General features: G+C 54.2%; 2 protein-coding genes across 4 annotated transcripts in view; both read right to left on the bottom strand.

Moving 5' to 3' along the window:
* The window catches only part of VDR (vitamin D receptor), a 39,799-nt gene extending 18,988 nt beyond the window's left edge, over positions 1–20,811 (bottom strand). The window contains exons 1-3 of one of the 3 annotated variants that reach the window (XM_050914182.1): positions 20,775–20,811; positions 17,381–17,462; positions 651–722 (exon numbers count right to left, since the gene is read on the bottom strand). In XM_050914182.1, the coding sequence (XP_050770139.1) occupies positions 651–714 (64 nt within the window). In that variant the 5' untranslated portion in view covers positions 715–722; positions 17,381–17,462; positions 20,775–20,811. Of the gene's footprint in view, positions 1–650; positions 723–17,380; positions 17,463–17,626; positions 17,691–20,259; positions 20,371–20,774 lie in introns of those variants that run through there. The other 2 variants (XM_050914181.1, XM_050914183.1) reach the window with 2 other exon arrangements.
* LOC127028361 (collagen alpha-1(II) chain-like) overlaps positions 10,273–23,457 on the bottom strand; it is a 22,277-nt gene continuing 9,092 nt past the window's right edge. The window contains 2 exon segments of the mRNA XM_050914066.1: positions 10,273–10,284; positions 11,533–11,655. Of these exon segments, the coding sequence (XP_050770023.1) occupies positions 10,273–10,284; positions 11,533–11,655 (135 nt within the window).

Raw genomic sequence — 23,457 nt, 5'->3', positions numbered from 1 at the left:
AGAGTCACCCCTTCTGCCCATCTCGGGATGAGAAAGTTTAAGTTGATTCAAGAGCTTCAAACAAGCTTTTTTTCTTTTTTTTCCTTTTTCATTTTGAGTACGGCTCAATGTTTTCTCAAGAGGCACTGCAGAGAGCTGCTGCCTAGCTGTCTAGTCTGCTTTCAAAAGGCTTTTAGCTGGTGCCTGAACTGTCCTCTGTAAAATACTCTTTATCAGTCACTCGGTAAGTCCAGACAGCGAGTCTGGAGCAAAAGTGAGTTCAGAACACAAGCAAGAGGACGACTCCTACAATTTAAGTCTCACTCTAAGTCTACCAGACGGCTATTACTTGATCCCAGTAAAGCCTGGACTCCTCTTGATCCCCTGCCAGGGTCGAGCAGCTCTGCAGAGCTTGCACACAAAGCCCAAAGGCCCTATGGCCGGCAAGCGATGTCCCCCGATGCATAGCTCCCAAAGCAACTCCAGAAGCTTGGAGTTTTCCTCCGATCTTGGTTTCACCCGTACCTCACTTGAAACTTAGCACAGCCAACGGTCCTAGCACCTTTAGACAGGAGTCCTAGTCGCCTACGCCGCTTGGAGAAAGCTCCCAGGAAAAGACAGACACAACCCCAAGGAGAACGTCCTCTGCGGAGAGGAGGATTATCGTTTACCTGTATCTGGAAGATACGCCACGCTCTGCTGGTGCATTTCCCAGGAGCTCTGGAGCTGGGACATGGAGCCACCTGCAATTAAAAAAGACAGACAGGACGCGGTCCGAGACAGCTCAAAATATCAAGGTCGATGAGTCAAAGGAGAGCGTCCGACAGCACGCCCCGGTCACGGCTTGTTCCAGCCCCTTGGCGAGATGCGAGTACCGTGCCCGGGGTGGGGTGATCTCGAAATAGCCTGCCAGCTCAGGTACCACTTGTCTGGTTCCCACACCACCTCCTCGCCACGGATCCGGGAGGAGATATCGCAACGCCCCGGCCACCCTCCGCGTGCCGACGGGTTGCTAAGGGAGCCGGAGGAACGCGCCGGTGAACGCAGGCAGCCGCCCTCAAGTGAGAGCAAGGGCACAGGAAGGAAAGACGACGGCGAGAGGGTGCTCAGCTCGTTCCTTTAACCTCAGTAATATTTTCCTATAAATTTAAATTTCACAATTCAGCCTGTCAAGCGTGCAGCAGCGTGAGACCCGCCGGCTTGCGTGGGATGGCATAAAGCAGAGCCGAATGGCTGCTATAAACGCAGGTCCTCATTCAACAGAGCATGCATGCTCAAAGTCAATGGGATCACTGCAGCACTGAGTACGTGGAGGTTTTTTTTTCCTCCCTTCTCGTGTCATTTTGTTCTTTCAGCAGCTCCGCTCGTGGACGGGAAGCACCACACTGGGACCAGGCTAACATGGTGTTGGGACAGAGCTAGGAAAAGGTTTTATTGAGGTCCTTTGCCTTCCTTGAGCATCCTCCTCGCCTGGCTAACCTCTACTAGCAACAGGGTGATGGCTTGGCTTGTCCCCGTGGGTCACCCCACCGCTCAACACAAACTCACAGCCCTAAACGATGAAGGTGCCACAACGTAAGGCCAAAGCAAAGAGAGCTGTGGATGCAAACCACGTCCCACGGCCGGTCAGCTCACAAAACGTGCCTCCAGCCAGAGGGTTTATTCTCCCCGAGCGCTGCAGGACGGTGCCGCAGCTACCACCGAGGGTCACGTCAGAGGTGAACGGCCAAGAGCAGCGCTTGGGGATCTCCCCCTGGGAAAGCAGCGCACAGTGGATCTTCTGGATCCGGGATAAGCCTGAGACTCACTCGTGCTTGGCGGAAACCTGCTCAGGCCAGCTCCCAAGCACCCGCCTCCATCCCACCAGCTTTTGAGGTCTGCAGGGGGAAGTAGGGCGCAGAGAGCCCCGAGCAGGCTCGCCTTCCTGAAGGGCTGGATTCCAGGAATGCCGACAGCCGCCGCGTACCGGGCCGTGGCAAAACACCCACCGAGCACCCAAACTGGAAGCTGCTCCGTTGGTCACGCAGGGCATCTCTCTCCAACAAGCAGCAGGGCTGGAGACCCTTGTGGAGACCTCAGCAAACCTTCTCCCTGCCATACAGGCAGCCTGATACACTTTTTAATACTTCTCCAGTGCTTTGTGTCGCTCCCTGCTCTACCACAACTTCCCGGGACCACGCATGGGGACGCTGACACCGCCAGCATCACAAGGCAGGACGGGGAAAGCAGGTGCTGATGGCAACCAGGCAACCTAGAAAGGCTCTCCCCCCACCCTCATCATGCCTCTTGCTTTCTCCAGCTCTCAGCTAAAAAAGCAAGAGGTGACTTGGTCACCAACCTTCATTAGAGAGTAATAAGTCTGTGCCAGATGCAATTCCCACACAGATGATGGGGCTGCTTCAACCTACCGTCTCCGACTTCTTGGAAAACGTTACTCAGCCCCATAATGGAAGTGACGTCAGTGGACGGGGTGGAGCGCGCATGGGAGTTCCCCTCCGCCCCCATGAAAGGTCGCTCATTCATCAAACCTGACATTTAGCCTTCACCTCTTGGAAGAAGCAAAATAATTTGCGTTCGAAGCGCTGACCTCTTTCGAGCAGGCACCCGAAAGGTCAAACCTGTTTTGTAGCTGGTTATAGCAAAGTTGCAGCAATCCAGTCGTCGCCCCAGCGAAGTCCCGGGGTTGGCTCGGAGCAGCCGTGCTTCGCTCCATCTAAAGTTTCCCATCACCTCATTCCCAATGCACCAAATCCATGCATCGGTCAGGAAATTTCAATTTTCAGATGATCCTTTTTTTGGGGGGGGGGGGGGGGGGGGATTGTACGGAGCTGTCACAGCAGCAAAGCTCAAACAGCCACCAGATGCCGGGAGGGAAAGCTGCGGGGTTGTAATTAGCAACCGGAGCCCTCTGTTGGGATGCTGCCAGGTGATGAAGCAGCACTGAAGCCACCACAGTCAAGGGAAAAAGCTCACCTGCAGGAGCCACTGAGAGGGAAGAACGGCACAAATAAGCCGGCTGACTGCTGTGCAAAGCGCTGCACGTGATAGCTCGGCTCCAGCCGCCCTACCAGCAGCCGTTATTTAGCCCAGGGTTGCGATAGATCCCCTCGTACCTGGGAAGCCGGGAGGATGCGGCAAGGCAGAGGCAAGAGCTGGCTCCCCCTGCGTCCCCCTTACCCAGAGGGGTGACTCACTTCTGGAAGCCACTGGTGCCATGCATCCCCCTCGGTACGCTCCTGCGGCACAGCCGGCCTGTCTCCCACCGGCATGCGATGGACCAGTGTCCTGGTTTCGGCTGGGATAGAGTTAATTTTCTCCCTAGTAGCTGGTATAGTGCAGTGTTTTGGATTGATTATGAGAATAACGTCGATAACACGCTGATGGTTTTAGTTGTTGCTAAGCAGTGTTTATACCAAGTCAAGGATTTTTCAGCTTCTCATCAAGAAGGCTGGAGGGGCACGAGGAGCTGGGAGGGGACACAGCCAGGACAGCTGACCCCAACTGCCCAAAGGGATATTCCAGACCATAGGACGTCATGCCCAGTATATAAACTGGGGGGAGCTGGCTGGGAGGGTATCATGGTTTAACCCCAGCCGGCAGCTGAGCACCATGCAGCCGCTCGCTCACTGCCCCACCACCCCTGGGATGGGGGAGAGAATCAGGAAAAAAAACCTCGTGAGTTGAGATAAAAACAGTTTAATAGGACAGAAAGGAATGAAAAACAATGATAATAATAATATGACAATAGTAATACTAAAAGAATTAAACTATACAAAGCAAGCGGTGCACAATGCAATTGCTCACCACTCGTTGACCGATGCCCAGTTAGTTCCCGAGCTGCGATCGCCCCTCCCAGCCAGCTCCCCCAGTTTATATACTGGGCATGATGTCATATGGTATGGAATATCCTTTGGCCAGTTTGGGTCAGCTGTCCTGGCGGTGTCCCCTCCCAGCTCTTGTGCCCCTCCAGCCTTCTTGCTGGCTGGGCACGAGAAGCTGAAAAATCCTTGACTTAGGATAAACACTACTTAGCAACAACTGAAAACATCAGTGTGTTATCAACGTTATTTTCCTACTAATCCAAAGCACAGCACTATACCAGCTCCTAGAAGAAAATTAACTCTGTCCTAGCCAAAACCAGGACAACCCCAACTGCCCAAAGGGATATTCCATACCATAGGACATCAAGCCCAGTATATAAACTGGGGGGAGTTGGCTGGGAGGGGCAGATCTGCTACTCAGGAACTAACTGGGCATCAGTCGGCAAGCGGTGAGCAATTGCATTGCGCATCACTTGTTTCGTATAGTCTAATTCTTTTAGTAGTATTATTGTCATATTATTACCATTATTTTTCCTTCCTTTCTGTCCTATTAAACTGTCTTTATCTCAACCCACGAGGTTTGGGGGTTTGTTGTTTTTTTTTTTTCCCTGATTCTCTCCCCCATCCCGCTGGATGGGGGGCAGTGAGCGAGCGGCTGCGTGGCGCTTAGTTGCCGGCTGGGGTTAAAAAGCACGACACACACACGCACAGCCTCCATAACTGGAAGAGTCATTAACCCCCAAGCAGGAAACGTCTCCAGCTTTGGCCTCCAGCCCTGATCTGACTAACCGGAGCCTCAGCAGATGCGGACCGGGAGCAGGCGGCAGCTTCCCAAAGCAGGTGCCTGAACGGCGAAGCGCGGACGGAGCCGTACGCTGCCGGCCGAGAGCCCTGCGTGAGCGGCGGTTCAACAGCAGCACGCAGCCAGGAAGCTAAAACAAAACACCCCACATCTGTTAGAAGCAAAACAACTGTACAAAGAGGAGAGAGCATCCTCTGGAAGGGGGGGTTTGCCATTCCCCGAGCATAACCCAGCTTAAAAGGAAACTGGGCAAGGCGTCCTGAAAAAATGAGCGTAACAGCCATTGAAACCGTAGCCCAGTGACCACGGGGTGGCTGCACGAGCACTGGGACCTCCGGTACGGGGTGCAGGAGGGGCATCTGTGCTACAGGGCAAGAAGTGAGAGCATGGGAAGTTACCTGCCCGTAAAGGGAAACGGGCACAGCATCTGCTCGTCTTCCTCCTTTACGCTGAGCCCAAAGGAGGATCCTTTGCTTTTAAGTCTGTATTTATTTCTAAGTACCCTCAGTAACCACTGAAACTGGTAGGAAGTGTTTGGCTGAAGTGTCTTCTCATGCTTTATCACTTTCCTTTTTCTCTCGCCAGCTTGCAAAACTCATGCTCACAGCTCATCAGGACTTGGCAGAAGGGAAAAGGCTTCGGAGGACGATTGCTCCCGCTGAAAGCCTTAGTCACTCGCATTTGGTGTCTGCACAGCAGCAGGTTTCCCTCCCAGCGCCGCAGCACCAAAATGCCTCCTTCCTTCCACTAGCCACAGCAATAGCCAGAGCTGGGAATAACACACAAGCTAAGACAAAACCAGAGCCCAAAACCAGCGCTGGAGGCTAACGGGAGACTGGTTGTGGGGCTGCTGCTCAGCAGCCGACTGGGCTTCAGCTGCCCCACGCTTCCCTGACACCCAAAGCCAGAAATACATTTTAACATGAATGCCCAGCGTAAGAAATACCTAAAAAGCAAGACCAGGGCTTTGTCTGGCCAAGGATGCAAGGATACGGGTTTGTATTCAGCCAACTGCTCCCCAGGAGGTTCAGGCTTTGCTGAAATTTGGGGGAGAAACCAGTTAAGGAACAGCTGAACGCTCCCAGAAAACAAGAGTGACATTTCATTAAAGAGGCTTTGAAGTCTTTGGTGTTTCGAGACTACCATCGTTAAAACATTTCCAGGATGCAGAAAAGAAACTGTTACAATACTGTGAAAGTATTTGTCACATTCTCAAGACCTTTGTTGCTCCATCAAAATGGATTTTTTGGTTAATTTAACTGCCAAACAAAACAAAAAAAACAAACCTACTTTACCCGCATGGCCTGAAAGGAACAGGCTGGTTTCTGAAGTCTGAGTAAATCCTCACCCCTGGCACTGCTCTGACTTGCTACTGAAGACTCTGCTGCAAAGCCTTGGAGAGACCCATTCATTTACATGGAGGTTTTACTATTTTCCTGGCTCGCCCTCAATTAACACCGCTGTTGACATGTCAAAACAAAACGATGCTCCACGGAGCCTCTGCAGAGCCTCTGGCAACGCACTTGCATTTTAAGAAGCTTCTTCCAGTACAAATCAGCCTATTCGGAACATCTAGTTGCGGCATGCGAGCAATTCCTCTCTCTCTATTAAAAAAAAAAGGACAATTAAATCGTTTCCTTCTGTAGCTCCGGGGAGCCCTGTTATTTAGCTGCTTTCCATGAGATTTATTAGACAGTGGATTGACAGCCTCCCGGGAGGACGAAGCACTGCTCCCACACGAGCCCAGCGCTGGCCCATGCGTGGATGGTGGCTCTACATCTCGTGCGTGGATGGATGTAGCGGGTGAAGCTCCCTGTGCTGCCACGTGGTTGGATCCCTCTTGCCACCTCTCACCTCCATTTCTAGGTTGGAAGAACTTTTTTTTATTATTTTTTTTCTTCTTTTTTTGCAAGACCCAGAGGGGCTGCAACCTCCTGGGAGCCGGGCAAGGAGATCTGGCAAGCCTGGCAGTGTCATGAGACCGATAGCTATTTATTACCTGATGCAAGTCCGCTCATGCCACCCCTTCCTCCATTAATTTGATCAGATGTAAAAACCCTCGTGGAGCCTCTGCTAACGCCCCCAGACCAAGGCTGGAGGCTCCTCCATGCCAGGCAACACGTAAGCGTGACAATTCCTACCCCAGAGAGCCCAGACACTCCCAGTCGGCAAACAACATGTCACTGCAATGAGGCATTCGGAGGAGGGTCCAGCTGCGTGACAAGCAAAGGAGCTACAAATAGGTCAGAGAGACTTCAAAAAAAAAATCCCTCTCTAAGGAACAGGACGCTAATCTCATTCCTTGTGAGGAATCAGGCACTTATGGGCTCCCTAAACGCTTTGTGGTATGGGAGTGAGCAAGCCCGGGGACACGCTGAACTCAATTACGGCCACCAGTGCTCCCCAGTAATGCGGTTAGGAGCAGACATCTCAGCAGCCATGTCCCTGGCAGCAAAGCTAAAAAGAAAAAGAACTGTTGACAGAGCAAGACCAAGTCTGCTCCCAGCCCGGCGGGGCTCTCGCCAGCCCCCTGGGACCGCGCTGTGACCCCGCACCTCCAGCATCGCAGGGCATCTTTGCCATCGCATCCAGAATCTGGAAAACCAGAAGGGAGCAGAGGGGATGCAGAGGCCAGTCCCCAAATACCCGGGTTTGGGTTTCCAGGGTCATCAACCCAGCAGCGCTACCCTTCCCGACTCTTTTGTGAAGGCTGATCGCTCTCCAAAGGTGTCGGAGCGGCACTAGGAGAAGCCTGCAAGCAACGCAGGAGCTGCAGAGCGTGCAACCCTCCGGGTAGGCTGCAAAAACACATCCAGCCTCCCGCATCCGAAGGCGCAGCCACGAGTCCTCAAGCAAACGCGCGTGCGAGGCAGGTCTAAGGATGGCGGACGTGCTTCCTCTCGCCTGCTGCAAGACAGGAGTCGGGGGGGCTGGAGTCCGGGCACAAATTGCATCAACCCTGGATGGGAAGCGCCGGAGAAGCCTGTTCAACGACCTGGGAAAGGGGCCGAGGAAGCCGGTGAACGACAGGGACAAGGGCTGGAGACAAGCATCGCGGTGCAAACCCTCAGCAGCTTCACTAGCGTGGAGAGGCAGAAGAAAAAAAAACACCCGGCCATTTACAAGCTCTTCTACCACATTAGCCAAGGATCTTTATAGGATCTCACATTGCAATTAGGCAACAAATCCTTACATGTGCAGGTAAAAGCAGAAAATATTTCTAAGTGCCATTCCCCTGACTGGAAGGAATGAAGTAAACAGATTTCCAGATTACGGCTTGGGCACCGCATCAAAAATACCTCCAACCTGACTCCTCAGTGGCACGACGCTTTGTCATTTCAGCCACAAAAATTAGACAGAGCGCTCACCGCAGCAACCCATCCGGATCTGCGAGCCAAGGGAGACCCCACCAGCGCTGCGTTAGAGGCAGCTGGATCGCTTTAATATGGGATTTTTACGGGAGCAATGTGTCTTCTCTCAAATGCTCCTTCAACAAATAAATGAAAGCAGCTTTTCACGCGGCTGCAACTTTGACACGGGCTGGCAGAGCTTCCCTTCTTGCATCTTCCCTGTATTGCAGCTTTTCGGCACGAGCTGGTACGTACCGACGCCGTCTGGGCCGGCCGCGGGAAGACGGAAAGGGGCTGTTTGGCATCTGCCTGGCTCCGGTTCTGCCCTCGTTCCCGACCGATGAGCCTCATCCAAGCACGCATCCTCTCTGGACCAACTTGATGCAAGAGTTTGCAGACACGGAGCCAGGTCTCAAGACCGTCTGCCAACCGGGATGAGCAAGCCTGGCACACCCCACCCGGAGCAGAGGCCATCGGCCGCCGATAAGAATAATAACAGAGAGGAGTGCTCAGTTGCAGCATCGCAGGAGCGCCCACAGACCCCCGTCCCTGCCCCGAGGAGCAAACGCAGCAGAAGAGGCGAGAGCCAGCCCGAAACGCAGCGAGTTTCAATGCCGGTGAAGGACCTGCGAGCACCGCGGCATGGGAATTGGAAAGAAACACGCACCGGGAAGGGTGGAGCATTCTCCGACATTGAGTCACGGGCTGCCATGGGCTCCATCAGACTTTTGGGCTTCCTGAGCAGTCTTTTCGGTAGAGCCCTCCTGATCCGGGGCTCTTCCTCCTTGTTTGAAACCCTCCCTCTAGATTAAACCAGCTCCTAACGCCCATAATCACTCGTCACGAACAAGCAAGGCCCTAAATTCCTTGTAACGTCACATGGAGTAAAGGAGCTGCTGCATTTTAACATTTCACATCTGCGACGCCGATTCATTTAGAGATTCGGAGCCTAAAAACATTTCTAGGGTAAAACTAATCAGAACGAGCTTTTAGATAGGAGAACAGTTTTAGCAAAGCATTGCTCTCACAGACTTGGATTTCAAAGAAAGCATCGAGCAACGATTCACAACCTGACATCGTGCAAAGCAGCCCCGAAAGCATCACACACTTATTTAAGGATACACGTCTATCAGCGACATCAACTGCAGCAGCGGGAATTTTCGTTTTCTGGGACAAAGAGCCAAAACTACTCAATCAGACCAGAAAAAACCCATTCCTACAGACTGGCCATTCCCAACCCCACTGCCTCCTCCAGTTGGAGCTGGTGCAGGAACAGCAATGATTTTTTTTTTCCCCCCTTTTGCAGATCTGAGCAGGCCCAAACTGGGGAGCACTGGGGAGCCCAGTGTCAGGGTCCAGCAGCACCACAGTCCCCCGGGACAGGTTCGGGACAGCTAGCATCCCTTCCCGTTAGCGTGTAGCAGGGTTCTGTCCGCCAGACCAGGGCTGGTTTCCAGGAATGGGCTTAAACAATTCTATTTCCCCTGTTGTGGGAAATCACGACCGCTTTCAGGTGGAACAGGAAAGCAGGAGACGCTTCTCCCAGCCTCGTCTGAGCCCTCCCTACGCACCCGAACTACGGGGGCTGCCTGCCTCATCCCCAAGAGATGCTTCTTAAATAGAAGATCCCCCTTCCCGATATGGGGGAGAGGCGATTCGCAGCGGCTCTAGCCGCTCCAGAGATTAAAAAAAATAAAATAGGCAAATAAGGAGAGGGAAGGGTGAAAGTTTGCCAACCGATAGAGCAAAGAGCGGGGCAGATCAAACGTACCCGTGCTAGGGCAGCACAGCCCAGGAATGGGAGAGCAGGGAGTCAGAGGGGGGGAAAAAAACCAAGCCCGGTGGCTTTTATGTCTGAATTTGGCTTTGCGAGGGCTGGGAGCTCAGAAGAGACGGGGGTCCCACGTGTTGGATGAGGCCAGCCATGGTATTTGGGCTCCACAGATCCCGTTATCCTCTCTATACACAAACACGGCGATATTCCTTGTTCACTCGCTCCTCCTAGGAGCTGGCACTTCCAACAAGTTGTATTTAAGCAGTCGATTGACATCCCCTGTGCTCTGAACAAGAAAGGGCCACAGACCACCACCTCCCTGCCCGATCTGCACATATTGCAGGGGCAGGGGGGGGAAATAAAGCTAACCACGCCGGCACGTGCTTTGCAAGGGATGCCTCTCCTCCTGGCGAGGATCCTCTGCCCGCAGACGCTGCCTTTGCTCCGCAGGCTTTCGTCGAAGCAAGCAGCCCCGCCTGGGACCGATGCCTTCGAGCCTGCAAGCCACGAAGAGCAAAAAAAAAAAAAAAACCCTTTCCCAATGCATTAGGCTTGAACCTAAAAAAAAAAAAACAAAACCAAAACAACTAGGCATGTCCTGGAGTGGGGAGACCACCGTGCCTGCCGTGAGCGAGCTGCAGAGTGCCTCATTTCCTGAGCAGTGCCACGGGAGGATATTAGTCATGAACGAGAAGCGACGGCGGTCGCCGAACCCACGCCTCGCGGGCCAGAAAGCTTGGGTAAGACGACAAAAAAAAAAAAACAACACGCGTTGGATCCGCGCAATGGAAGTTGTGTTGGTTTCCTTTCACTCAGAAGCTGCGGCATGTGTTTATGATTTGTTTAAGGTAAAAAGAAAAAAGGCAGCTGTGAGATGTTAAACTGGATTATCTCAATAGCAGCTTGGGTGCTAGTATAGTGCTGGTTTTACAACCAGAATTTAAAGTTCTGGCACAACTGCCTGTCTGCACTACCTAAAACACGGTCCCTTGATTACTGCCAAATCCAGTTACGCTGCACCCAGAACACGACCGAGCCATTTTACTCTTACGCCGCTGGAAAAGCCTGCAAGACACCAGGTTTTCCCAACTTACCGTCCCCACCACTTCACTGCATGCTCTGAAAGTGCACGTGGAGCTTCTTCCAGCCCTAGCCCAGCAGCCGAAGACACCATGCCTCATCAGCTTCGCTGACATGAGGCTTGACATAAGCGCTTTTCAGCTCCCCGGCACAGCCGGGTTAGCCTCAAACCTTCCCGGTAGCAGCCTACAGCCGGGCTGCAATCCCAGCGAGCAGCTTTGCCGAGATGGAGAGCCCAGGAAAGACGCAGTCCGGGTGACAGACTGATTCACGTGATGAATTTCAGTCATTACGGCTTTTTTTCCCCCCCAGAGTACCTGCGTCGCTGTGCCCAAGAGCATTGCAACAACCGCAGGGGTGGAGATGGTCAGAGCTGCAGCCGAGAGGTTTGGTCCGTGCACGTTTGCCCTAAACGCTCCCGTTTGTCAAAACGGGTCCGCAGAGGCAGCAAACACGCGTGGCGCGTTCACGCTCGTGCGTGAGCCAAGCGGTTACTACAGGCTCCTTCCGACCGCGGATCGAAGCGTGCAACGCTGATTACGCTGCAGCCGGTTTGGCACCGGCGTGGAAACGCCGCTTTACCTCGCTCTTGCGACTGAGGGGCTGAAGCGGACGCTGGAAGGGGATCACTCAAGCTTTGAAGTTTGCAGGAAAGTAGGCGCGCGCGCGCGCAAGTGCCAGTTCACGGGAAGGATTCGGCCCCGTCCAGCTTCCCCTCTGACTCACCAGAGCAGCCCGCAAGGCGCTCTGCCCGGATTCAGGGGAAAAGCCGGCTCCCGGCTGCGCCTCGGGCATGTCCTCCTCACGAGACAAACTCAACAGCAGCGCGTTATCGACAGCATTCACACACTAAATCCGAAACGCAGCACTGCGCCAGCTACGAAGACGAAAATTAACTCTATCCCAGCCGAAAGCAGGCCAGCTATCAGCCGGCATCGTTCCTGCCCTAAGTATTTGTTAGCTCAGGAGAAAAAAAGTGGGACAAAGTACAGAAAAGAGTTAGTCCCACTAAGAGCTTTTTCTTTTTTTTTTTTTTTTGCTGTCTTTTACGACTTACCGCAGGCTGGGGAAGTGGAGAAAAGTCATGCTCAGCCTGATCCTCGACTGCGGGACATCCTGCCTGACTGTCCTAAGGCAATCAAGAGCTGCAGAATAAAGCTAGCTATGGGAAGCCATCAACCAAAAAAAAAAATCAAAGAGAAAAGAAAAAAAAAAAATCAAGTCTGGAGCTACCAAAAGACACCTCACGACGAGCTGAGGCCGCTGCAGGGCTGTTGCTGCCGAGCCGTAAGCGGCAGAGCTTTGTTTGCTTTTCAGATGGATGCGGTGAACAAACACATGTTTACCAGCCCGGCCTCTCTCCCTATGGCTCCACAGCCAGCACAGCTGGCACTTAGTTTGCCCGCTATGGTTTTATGGAAATTTAAAAGATGACGACCTCCACGCGCAGGGTTGCGTGTCCTCAGTAGCGTCGCCCGATCAGGCACTCGCTCGCCCTGGGCTCCTGGATGGCAATCCGGCAGGATCGCAGAGCTGGCTGAGCGCAAAGCCCTTTCCAACTGCAGAACAGGCTCCGAAATTAAATCTGCGCCAGCTGCACTGTGCAGTATTTGGCATTAAGGTGCTGTAACCCTAACCCATTCACAAATTATCAGCAGCAGATGTCTCTGCCTTTCCTACCCCTTCGGCTTGTAATTTTAACTACAGACAGGAGGAGCGTGTAACAGCTATTTCCTCCTTCCACATTTTCACTTCTTATCTAAAAGAGTTATTTCTCCAAGCTAATGTTTCCAATGGAAACTCTGCCTTCGGCTTAGTCAACGTGATTTCCATGCTGATATCACCGTTGCTCTGCCTGTACCGTTGTGCCTCCGAGTAACGCCACCACATTTGCACCCAGCTAATTGCGGGGCACAGCAAGGACAGGTCAAAGGGAATATTCTGCTCAAACAAATTCAGGACAGCAATTATTTCCGCAGACGCTTCCCCGTGACGCTTAGTGTCACCTGAGCCCTTCCTAGATTTCGATCAACCCCTCCTCTCGCTCCAGATTGCTTGTGTGCTTCGTCTGTGCCTTTGTTTCCCCATCACTAATTCCAGGGTAAGAGCAGCCGAGGAATCCTTTCTCTCATATTCCAAAAATTCACGGAAGGCCAACAGAAAGGAGCTGTCCCTGCATGTGACAAATACCACACTCCTTAAGAGCTTCTCCCTTATTTCGAAATACGCGCAAACAGGTTCTTGCTAAGAATGCAAATTGCTCTATCGCTCTCCACCAGAGAGAGAAATCACACCAAGAATACGCAACTCCCCAGGGGCTCGCCAACAACTTTAATACTGAAAATATTTCATTTATCATATCAAGCCTACCTTGGTTTTATTTTTTTTTTTTTGCTAGAGATGGAGGAAAAGCTTCAGCTGATGAAGGTGCAGAATACTACTGAAGTCTGCACAGAAATAACAATCTGCTGAAGACGTGCCCTAGATTTGGGAGAGGAACTGAAGCTTGGCTGAAGAGGAGAGTTTAAACCTTCATCCCCTGCCTTGGAGCAAGTGCCAGGAGCCGAATGTCCACTCTTCAGCAGAAGGAACTCCTGGCTGGTTTCAGACTGCCCAGGAGAGGACAGGAGGGCTGGGAGAGCCACGCGAGCTCCCTTTCAATGCCACAGCGAAACCCACGCAACCAGCTCAGATATTACCCCACAGACATTCCCCAGACTTGCTTCAAATAAGTGCATTAAGCCGGGCAAGCCGCTCCGCTGGCACTCGGCTATCAAGACCGGGCTACAGAAGAACAGCTCCTCTTTGCAAGGCACCAACCCACAGCTCTTGCAGGAAGAGTCCAGAATTCAAGGTCTTGGGATTCACAAAGTCATAACGTATGTGGAAAAGATAGGGCCCTTCTGAGGCTGCCGATCCGCTCCAGCGGCCTTTGAAATAATAAACTAATTTACTAAGATTCCAAGAGATAGAGGACAACATCTGAGGTCATTCCCAGCAGCAGAGACCTGGCAGCTTTGGTCGATCTGTGCTGGAAGCAGCTTATGTTAGAAGTTTGCTGCAAGATGTCTTAAACACCCAGCTACACTCACAAATCTGCCTTGTGGCAAGCGAAACCCTCTCATGAAAGAGGACAAATAACTTGTAAAGCCCCTTGCATCTATCCAGGCTTGTCAAGCTGCTCTGATTACAGCTTTTTCTACTCAGCTGCATTATTTCCTAAAGAGTTGCAAGACATTTTATTTATTAGGGTGGGGAAAGACACTGACATGGAGAAAGCCGCAGCCGGAGAAGCGGCGAGCGACAGAAGAGTTGATTTGTGATGGATTAGTCACCCTAAATCAACACCACAGAACACAAGCCTTCACCAGCCCGCGTTATAAGACATGTAGAAAAACGCAGCAGGCTTCCCCAACTGTTTTAAGAGAGCTCCAGCTTCCCCACCAAGCCAAATTCCTGGGAAATGTGCATTACAGCAGACAGTAAGTGGCATTACAAGAGTCTTATTGCTAAGGAGAAAAAAAAACTTAGCTCCCAATATACGGCATAACCGGACTGAAAGCCTTATCACTGCATTCATGCGGGAAGTTACAATATGACCACGGGAGCTGCCGGCTTTTGGGTAAGATGGGACCCAAAAAACCAGTGTATCCCTGGACCTGCTTGCACTGAAGAGACAGAGCTGGAGCGTCACAGTGGGATATCTCCAATTTATGGGAGAAAAATAATAAAAAACCCTGAGTCATGTCTTCTCCGAGGCCATCCCACAGCCAGGAATATTTGCATGCATGCAGACACAAGAGAATAGGAGCTACACGTGAATATCCCCGGGACCAGACTAACTCTCACCAGCTCCTCAGAAAGGAGCTCTGCCTCGCACACAGGCTCCAGAAGCTCAGCTTGTTGTAGCGATGTCTTCTCGTTCATCACTTCTATTAATTCTTTGCTTTCTTGCCTCCCACCTCTCATCCATGATGAAGTCCAGCCCGTGCACCCATACCTCTCTCCAGCCCAAGCGTTCCCGACACACTTTGGTTTCCTTAAGAGCCACGAGCGGAACGGTGGTTTCTCGGCAGATCTCTATCAGCTGATTAAAGGACAACCAGCAACGCAGCAGCCACAGGTTAAAAGAGACAAGAACACCAAGCCAGAAAGAGGGGGGGGGGGAAGAGCAAGAATGAAAACAGAAGTCAGATAAAACAAAAAGGACATCCCCGTGTCATCTCTCACCAAGGAGATGAAAGATAAAACAAACCCAGTGACCCTTAAACCTTCGCATTAATCGCTATTTTTCCCCTTGAAGTGAAGTTTTGCTCAGAATTACAGCCTATTGCTGCAGATCAGGGACCCTAAGGAAGGAATCAGACCCAGAAGCCAAGCTCTGCTGAGCCCCTGGCTCCTCCTCGGCCAGCCGGGCTGCTCTCCCAGCCCCGGACGGCTATTGACCTGCACCGGCTGCCCAGGGAACGTGACTAGGAGGAGCTGGCTCCTAGATCTCCGCTCCTCTTGCCTGCCTGGACGAGCCCACAGGTAAATTCAGAGCGAAGCGCAGCCACGGCACGTGACGCCAAGGCAGAGTCGTGCCCTGCCCTCGACAGGCAGTTTCTTCTCCAGCAATTTTACGGCTACTTAAGGAAGCGAGTAGGTGAGCAGGGATAAAATTGTTCCCCTCTACTAAGAAATCTGTGGTTAATCCTGCTTTTCTCCTTCCCAGAGGTGAGCTGCAGCAATCCCATTCCCCCACATCAGGCATTTTCAGTTCAGCTTGCCCTGGAGCAGAAAGCGCCCTGACCAGGTACATCTGGGCTGCAGAAAGAAACAGAAATGACATTTTTCCGTGCTTGCGACTGCAGCGTCTGCGAGCAGAGGAGTCCGCTAAGCGCTGTCCCTGACCTCCCAGAAGTTAAGCATCACCCCTCCTATGAGTAGGTCTACACATTACCCATGGATTTAAGCACCCAGTGTCGTCGGTGCATCGCCTCAGATCCCACCTCATCCTTTTCCCCGCTAAGGTTTTGTAGCAAAGATCACACAACCACGGTCACAGACGTTTTGCCACAACGTACTTCACTGGCGTGAAATTCTGTCATCCATGACAAGTAAAAGTCAGAAGGACATGTTTCTAGCAGTGCAATAGCCCTGTGCACGTGCAATGGTCCTGGTACAGACATAGGGTCTCCTACCCTGCTATGGTGAGTGATAATTTGTATTTCAAGAGCATCAGGCAGCCCGACCACGCTAGTTTTTGTGCCCTCTCCCAGTAATGGGCAGTCTCAACAAGGAGGACAGTGTGGGAGGCCACCCAGGGCAGCAGCCAGAGCACAGAAAAACAGGTTTCTCCTCCTCTGTCCTACACCGACCAGACCACAGGATTACTCGAATGTCTGAGCACGAAGCAGAGATGCTCGGAAAACAATCGCCTCTCCTTTGAGCGTGCCAGTGAGAGCACAACTTGAAACTCCAGTTATCAGGCACAGACAGGTACGAGAACTGCCTGCACCCAGATGCCAGGACAAAAGGGTTGAGGAAAGCAACATGCCAGGACGACCGGGTTGAGAAGGGCTCTCCTTCTTATGGGAGAGTCCCCAAAACCAGAGAATTAAGCTCAGGATTGGGAACTAGTCGGCACCATCTCCACATTCAGCATAAGCCAGGCTACGGAAAGAAAATCTCCCTTTACCTGGTGAAAACAGCACCAAGCTAAAAAAAAAAGTCTCCTGTCCAGGAGGGCACAAGGGCCTTGGGAAGATGTGGCTGGATGAAGGACAAGTGCTTCTCGGACCGCGTTTCCCAGGGCATCGCGTTCCCCAGGGCATCGCGTTCAAGCTCTACACGTGGCAGCCGGTCCTCACCATCCCTCCAGGGACACAAAGGTGAGCCAACGCTCGCAGGTCTGATCAAGGACACTGCGTGTTCCGCAAAACTAAGCAAGTCTAAATATAGCCCTCGCTTGTATCTTATCTGCGTTCTGTTAAACGGGCGTATTTATGGAGCTATGAGTGCTTTTTATAAGGAACCCTCCATGTCAGCACTATCCATCGTCGCTACGACAGGGGAGAGAAGCGAAGCCTTTACAGACCTGACGTGACACGCAGCTCCCAAAGCCCCGTCCCTCGCCTAGAAGCGGGTGACGATGGCACGGGACGCCAGCCCGCCCGGCGGGCGAGGGAACCCTCGCTCCCCCCCATCGCCGATCACCTCGCCCATCGCACCAGCCGATCGTGGGAGGCTTCTTGCCCAAGCGAGTTGGAGGAGCGGGAGCACTGATAAAGCAGGAGGTGTCATGCGTTGCAGCCCGGCATTGAGAAATTGAAATAGCACCTACGCGAGCCGGGCATCCAGCTTGCAGCGGTGGAGACAGAAAGGTCTGTAGTAAAGGAGAGCGCAGGCTTCTGGTGTGCAAACCCTTAGGAAAGGGCACAGACTTTTCAAGAGGGAGTAGAAAGGCATGGTGTGTTAAGAATGCCCTTTTCAACCTAACTCACCTCACCCAGCACACCAGCGCTTCCACCAAAAACCCCTGGGAACTGTGAACACGCACAGGACTTTTGTTTAAGACAGGAGAGTCACTCACCAGCGTCCCACTGACCGGGAAAAATCAGAGCTCAGAAGTCACGTCAGCAGGTCCCAACGCCTTGGGCAGACAGCATGTATTCCTGGCAATGAGGAAACTACTTTTAGATATACAGATAAAGGTTCCAGGTATTGTTTTTCATCCCTTTTACACCCCATTTCCATTTATTAGTAGCCAAAAATTCAATCGCACATGTGAGGTTGACACCGATACTGCCGTTAAACACCACAGATAAGAAAATCGTACTTGAGCTGCAGCTGATTCAGCAAACAAAACGAAGGTGGAAGCCGGCGAGAGTGGCACCGGTGACTACCCTGCCACGTCGGTCCTTCGGCTGAAGTCACACCGAGGTCTCTCGGCTGTAAGAGGAGACCCGTTCCCCAGCCATCGCGGCTGCTTCTTCAGGTCACTGCTGAGAAGCTCCGTTTTCAAGCCTTTGAGAGTCTCTGACCTTCCTTATCTCCCCTGGACTTTTGCTCCCCTTGTCATTTCTGTTCCTCACGCCCTGGTTTAACCATCCTTCCCTCTCCCAACCCCAGGGGCACAAGCTGTCCTCGTAGGCTGTCAGCCAAACAGGTCGTGTTCAAAAAAAAAAAAGGTACTTCTCGTTTTTAGACTAGAATAGTTCAACTGGAAGGGACCTACAATGACCTGCTAGCCCAGCTCTGTTTTTCCCTGGTTCTTCAGTCGTCCTCCTCCGTGGTGGGTACAACTTCAGAGCCAAAATTTGACACAAGCAGCCCAAATCAGAGCGATGCTTTCCACAATCGCTGCATTAACACTCAGCAGTAAATTGCAGGTCAATATATTTTAAGAAGCGGTTCCATTTGCATTTCTCTCACTTGGGGGGGGGGGTGTGTTATATTTTAATCCCCACCTTTGCAAAACTGTTCTAAATTAAACGCCACTGCCTCTCATCCCCACCGCAGGGTGTTGCCGGCTAGCAAGGGGTGCCCACGGGCAGGGACGAGCACCCCATGTTTGCCAGCATGGGCAACAAAGAGGGTAACTGGGAAACTGCAATGCAGAAGCTGTCACCTCTGGGTCTCCCAAAATACGCTCTCATGCAAGGAGGGGGGGGACAGGGACGGGGAAGAAAACCATCGACAGAAACCAGATGCTCCGTGCCTGCCCTCCGTGGGCTGCGAGACGAGCAGCCGGCTGCGGCAACAACTTTCACCCGCCGCCTGAAAGCGCGGCGGCCGTTTTGCCCCCCTGATCTTTCTGCCTCGGCGATGCCCGGTGAGCGTGAGCCGTTTCGCACGAGTTATGCAAGCCCCGGAGCAGAGCGCTGAATCGCTCCGCTGCCACCTCTTACCCAAGAGACATAACCAGGAGGTTACCCAAAGGGGGAACCACCCCGCTTCGCAGCTACGGTTAGGAAAGAGTCGGCGGCAAGCAGAGCCACTTCTGCAGGAGCCGGGGCAGACGCTGTCTGGATCACAGGTTCCCGGCATCTCCGGCTGCGAGGAGGAACCGTGATGCAGACAGCTCTCCCCCCAGGGCTGCTGCATCCAGCTCTGGGAGAGCTCAGTCCTGCGGGATGGGACAAGACCCTTCCCAGCACCTAGACGCGTCCCCACCGCCGTGATATCGTTCTTTAGATGCCACCTGCATTTATTCACTTGCCACCTGCGTCATATTCAAATACAGAAGGGCACCACGTAAAACCCACTGCCCACAAGCCGCTTCCAAAACAGGACACCCCGTACCCGACACCTCCTTCCACAGGAGCGGGATTTAATTCAAACCACGCGACGTGGTTTTCGGAAAGTCCCTCGCAGCGGTGTCCGACGCCCACCCGCAAAACAGCCCCCCCCCCCTCCCCGCGTTCGCTGCGGCCACGCACGCCTTCCCTCCAGTCCCACCATCAGCCGCCGGCCGTAATCACTGGACCGAGGAGGTTCACGCCAGAGCGATCGGACCTTACCCCGCGCCCCAGATGCGCGTTCCCCTTCCTCTCGTAGCTGATGTGCTTGCCACGGACTCCCAACTCCCTCGCACAAGTAGGGGAAGATGTGCCGCAGCTCGGCTGACAGCTTCCCCCCCCCCCCCCATCACCTTCACGCCCAGGCATCGCATGGGAGAGAGACCCGCTCAGAACCGCCTTTAACTCCGATTATTCCTCTCCCAGTGACTCGACATTTCAGCATTTCCCCCTTCGCAAGCCATGGGAAGTTTGGGCCAGACTGACTTCGCTTTGGCTCGGCGACAGCAGGTTAAAAATTATTCCTGAGCGCAGCTCTAGCCCCAGAGTGAGAGCCGCTTCTCCACAGTTAGCTATTAAATGGAAAAAAAAAAAAAAGAGGCTAGATTATCCAGTTATTTTGTCTTAAGTACATTGGGATTCGGGAAACAAGCATCTGGTGAAAAACTAACCGACCCAAGGCAAATTCTTGCCGGATGAAAAACCTATTTTTGCGCTTTGTGCCTTTGTTATTCAAGATCCCGGTGCGAGATCTTACGCCTTCTCTGTTTACAGACAAGCACGATCTCGGGCAGACATCTGCCAACGCCTCCTGCACCTGACAGGCCTTCCTCGCTCCTCTTCCTCGCTCCTCGGAGTACGTGATGCCGGAAGGACGGCTGTCCAAGCCATGCAATGCCAACACGTGGCTCCCAGAGCTACCCAGCCTCAGCCCGGCACGTGTTTTGGGGTTTTTTGTTGTTTTTTTTTTTTTTTGCCCTAGCTCCCAGTTAAACGCACTTTCACAAGGCCCATCGGAAAGCCGCGGCGCAGCCGACAGCTACCAACCCGATCCGATTTGACTCAGTTGTAACCGGCCGCTTTGGAGAAGGCAGAAGAGGTTTTATTCAAATGAGTAATTACAGCCTTAACTTCCTCCCCCAAAGCAGACAGGTTAAATATTCCTCCCTACCGTCACAGAGGCACTCGGAACGCTAACCCAAGGCAGCCCGACTCGCTCTCGCTCCCCGGCAGACACGGAGGAAGCACCGACGGGGTCCGCAGACCGGAGGGGAACACCGAGCAGATCTCTGCCTCCCTTTAGGAGGAGACGCACAGTTGCCCCGCGATCGCTGGTGCTCCTTTAACCGAGTCCTCGGAGGAAGATGAGTCACTGCCCAGCTCGTGTGGGAGGAGAGCACGCCACAAAACGCTGCAAAGCCAGGGCCGGCCTCGTGAAAACCAGTTTCTGAAGAAACTTTTCATGCTGAAGGCTCCAGCCCCAGGCTAAAATAAGGGGAGGGGGGGGGAGAAGAGGAAGGAGCAGCTCACCTCTACCTGCCCTACGCCAGCCACCTGCAACCCCCCCCAGGTCCCTTTGGGTGCTCGGTTCTGGCTCAGGGGTGCCCTGCTTGGTCTAGGGAAAAAGAATTCCCCCCCACCCCGCCTCTTCCTCATGTAGGAGCTGCAAGGAAGATTCCCCGGTACCTTCGGGTCTTTTTTTTTTTTTGGCGCTGCAAACTCGCAGCTGAAAGATCCTGGCAGTCACATCCGACACGGCCAACGGGATCGCTCAGAGACGGACGAAAAGTCACTGGGGAACTATAACAAGAGCAATTACTGACATGCTGGGGTCTCAGCCCGGCATTTGAAACCTCTCCCCCCACCCGCTTCAAAAAATACTTAATTGGGAGATTAAGTTTAAGGTGCATTTTAAAGCTGATCATTAATCAGGCACTTATCTGAATCAGAAACCAGCCCATCGATAAGAAACAGGCTGGAAACCCTAAAACACCAGTTAAGCACCCCACCAACAGCACCCAGGTAATTCACCAGCTTCAGAGCCCCCCCCAGAAGGGGTTTGGGGAGCCCCAGGGAGGGAGACACAGGGATGGGACATGGGGAGAAGGGACAGGGGTGGCCCCCCATGACGGGGGATGGAGGGTGAAGCTCAGGAAGGGACTCAGGGCTGTGGAGGGGAAAGGGGGGGGTCACACCACCGTGGGGTACACGACTGGGTCCAGCTCCTCTCCATCCTCACACTGACCCCAGCGGGAATCACCAGCCAGCCCAGAAAGGGTTGAGCCAGCCACACTTTAGGGGGGGAAGGAAAGCACCCCCAACACAGTCACATTCACCCCCCCAGGACACCCCACATCTCCAAGCTGAATCCTCACTTCTGGGCCCAGCACAGGGTGGTCAGACCTGAGACTGGGCAGCATTGGGGGGACCCTGACACCCCCAAAACCAGGAACCACCCCCACAACTCACTGAGAGGGACAGGGACCCCCCCTAACCCTGTGGGGACCCCAGTTTTGGCAGTGGAAGCCCTTAACAGCCCTAAGGGCCCCCAGCTGAGGGGAGATACTGGGTGTCAGGGGGTCTCACATGGGACCCCCATCCTAGGGGGGGGCCCACAGAGTACTGGGGGGCCCAAACATACATAGGATCCCCAAACCAGGATGGGGAACACAGGGAGCCCCATGCCCACGTGGGACCCCAAACCAGGGAGCACACAGAGCACCGAGGGAGGCTCAATACCCCCACGGGACCCCCAAATCTCGGGGGACTCAGTGCACCCACCCCCCCATACCCCCACAGGACCCTCCAACCGGCAGGGACAAGGCAGAGGGTACCCGGGGGTGACCCACACCCATGACCCCTCCGGCCACGGGGGAGGGGGGCACCGATGTCCCCCCCACACCCGCGCCCCCCAGTCCGTGGGGGGCACTGAGGGTTTCCCCCACGGCAACAGCCGCCTCCCACCCACCCCCCGGTCGGCACCGTCCCGTCTCCCAGCGACCACCGGAGCCAGCCACCACCACCGGAGCCAGCCACCGCCCCCGAGACCCAGCCCACTGCACTGTAGGCACCAAGCAGGGGTTGAACCCTCAGAAACAGCGTCCCCGCGGGTCCCCGGTGCCCCCAAGCCCGGGCCCCGGTACCTGCGCTCCCGGCACCGCCGCCCCTTCCCCCCCACCGCCCCGGAGCCGCCTTTTGACGGGAACCGGCCGGCTCCGCGCCCCGCCCCTCGCCGGGGCCACGCCCCCTCCGAGACACGCCCCCGCCCCCCCCGCTCCGCCAATGCCAGCATGGCACCGCCCCGGCACCGCCCCCACGGGGGCGAGCCCACGCCGACACCGCCTACCAGCACCGTATAAGGTTGGTGCTGCGCGAATCCCCGCCCACTTGGGGCGTGGCGAGGGCTGGCGGGAGATTGCACGTGGCTGCCTGCACCGCGGGGGGGGCTCCCCCGGGGCTGCCCGGTTTGGGGACCCCAAGTGCCGCAACCCCGCTGCCCAGCCCGGTGCCCGCCTTCGGCCCAGCCCCTGCCCGTGCTGCCCCGCTCCCGTGGCTTGTGGGGAGCCCTGTGCTCTGCCAGGAGCTTCAGGGATGCTGCTGGGGGCTTTCGGGGTGCCACCGCCTGGCACTTTTGGGGGCACAGCCCCTCCAGAAAGCCCAGTGGGCTCAGGCAGCTTTACCCATTTCCTCCTGGCCTGTGGTCAGTCCCTTACTGGGACAGGGCAAACACCACCAGTACAATAGTGCCCCCCCCAGCACTCCTGGGCAAACTGTCTCCCTGTAGCATCGGGTCCCGAGCAGGTTTGAGTGGCCCCACCATGTTTCACCTTCACTCTGGTGGCTCCTGGAAGTCCAGGGATCGCAGAGCTCCATCCCCGGAGCTGGCAGTGGTTCAGAGGCTGCTTCTCTTCCGGATTTCTAAGTAACAAGCCACCACGTACTCGAAGCGCTGGCCGCATTCATCACCTGGCAAACAAACTCTGTCTGGCTTACGCAGGTGCAGTATTTGCTGGGCTCATCTCCCTCCTGTCCCATTTTCGGGAGGACACCCAAGAAAGCTGCCTCCGTGCACTGCAAAACCTCTATCTGATCACAGCCTTGAGCGAGTTCTCGTATTTTTCCGATGCTTAGATCAGATTAAGGGCAGAGGGAGAGCTGATTCATCCTCTGCCTCCAAACTAGAGACAGCAGCATCTGCGAGGGCCTCGGCACCGCTCCAAGTGCGGGAGACGTGTACGACCAAGGGTGGGCAGGTTCCCGGCAGAGTCGTGGCTGTTTGCAGCCTCCACATTGCTCCGCTCGGCCCCGTAGCCGCCCTCGGTGTGCCGCAGAGCCCAGGGCTTCACGTCCCGAGCACGAACCGTGCCTG

The sequence above is a fragment of the Gymnogyps californianus genome, unplaced genomic scaffold (assembly GCF_018139145.2).
Source record: "Gymnogyps californianus isolate 813 unplaced genomic scaffold, ASM1813914v2 HiC_scaffold_32, whole genome shotgun sequence".
Taxonomy (NCBI): Eukaryota; Metazoa; Chordata; class Aves; order Accipitriformes; family Cathartidae; genus Gymnogyps; species Gymnogyps californianus.
The sequence above is the reverse complement of the archived record's forward strand: the minus strand, read 5'-3'. Positions and strand labels throughout refer to the sequence as shown.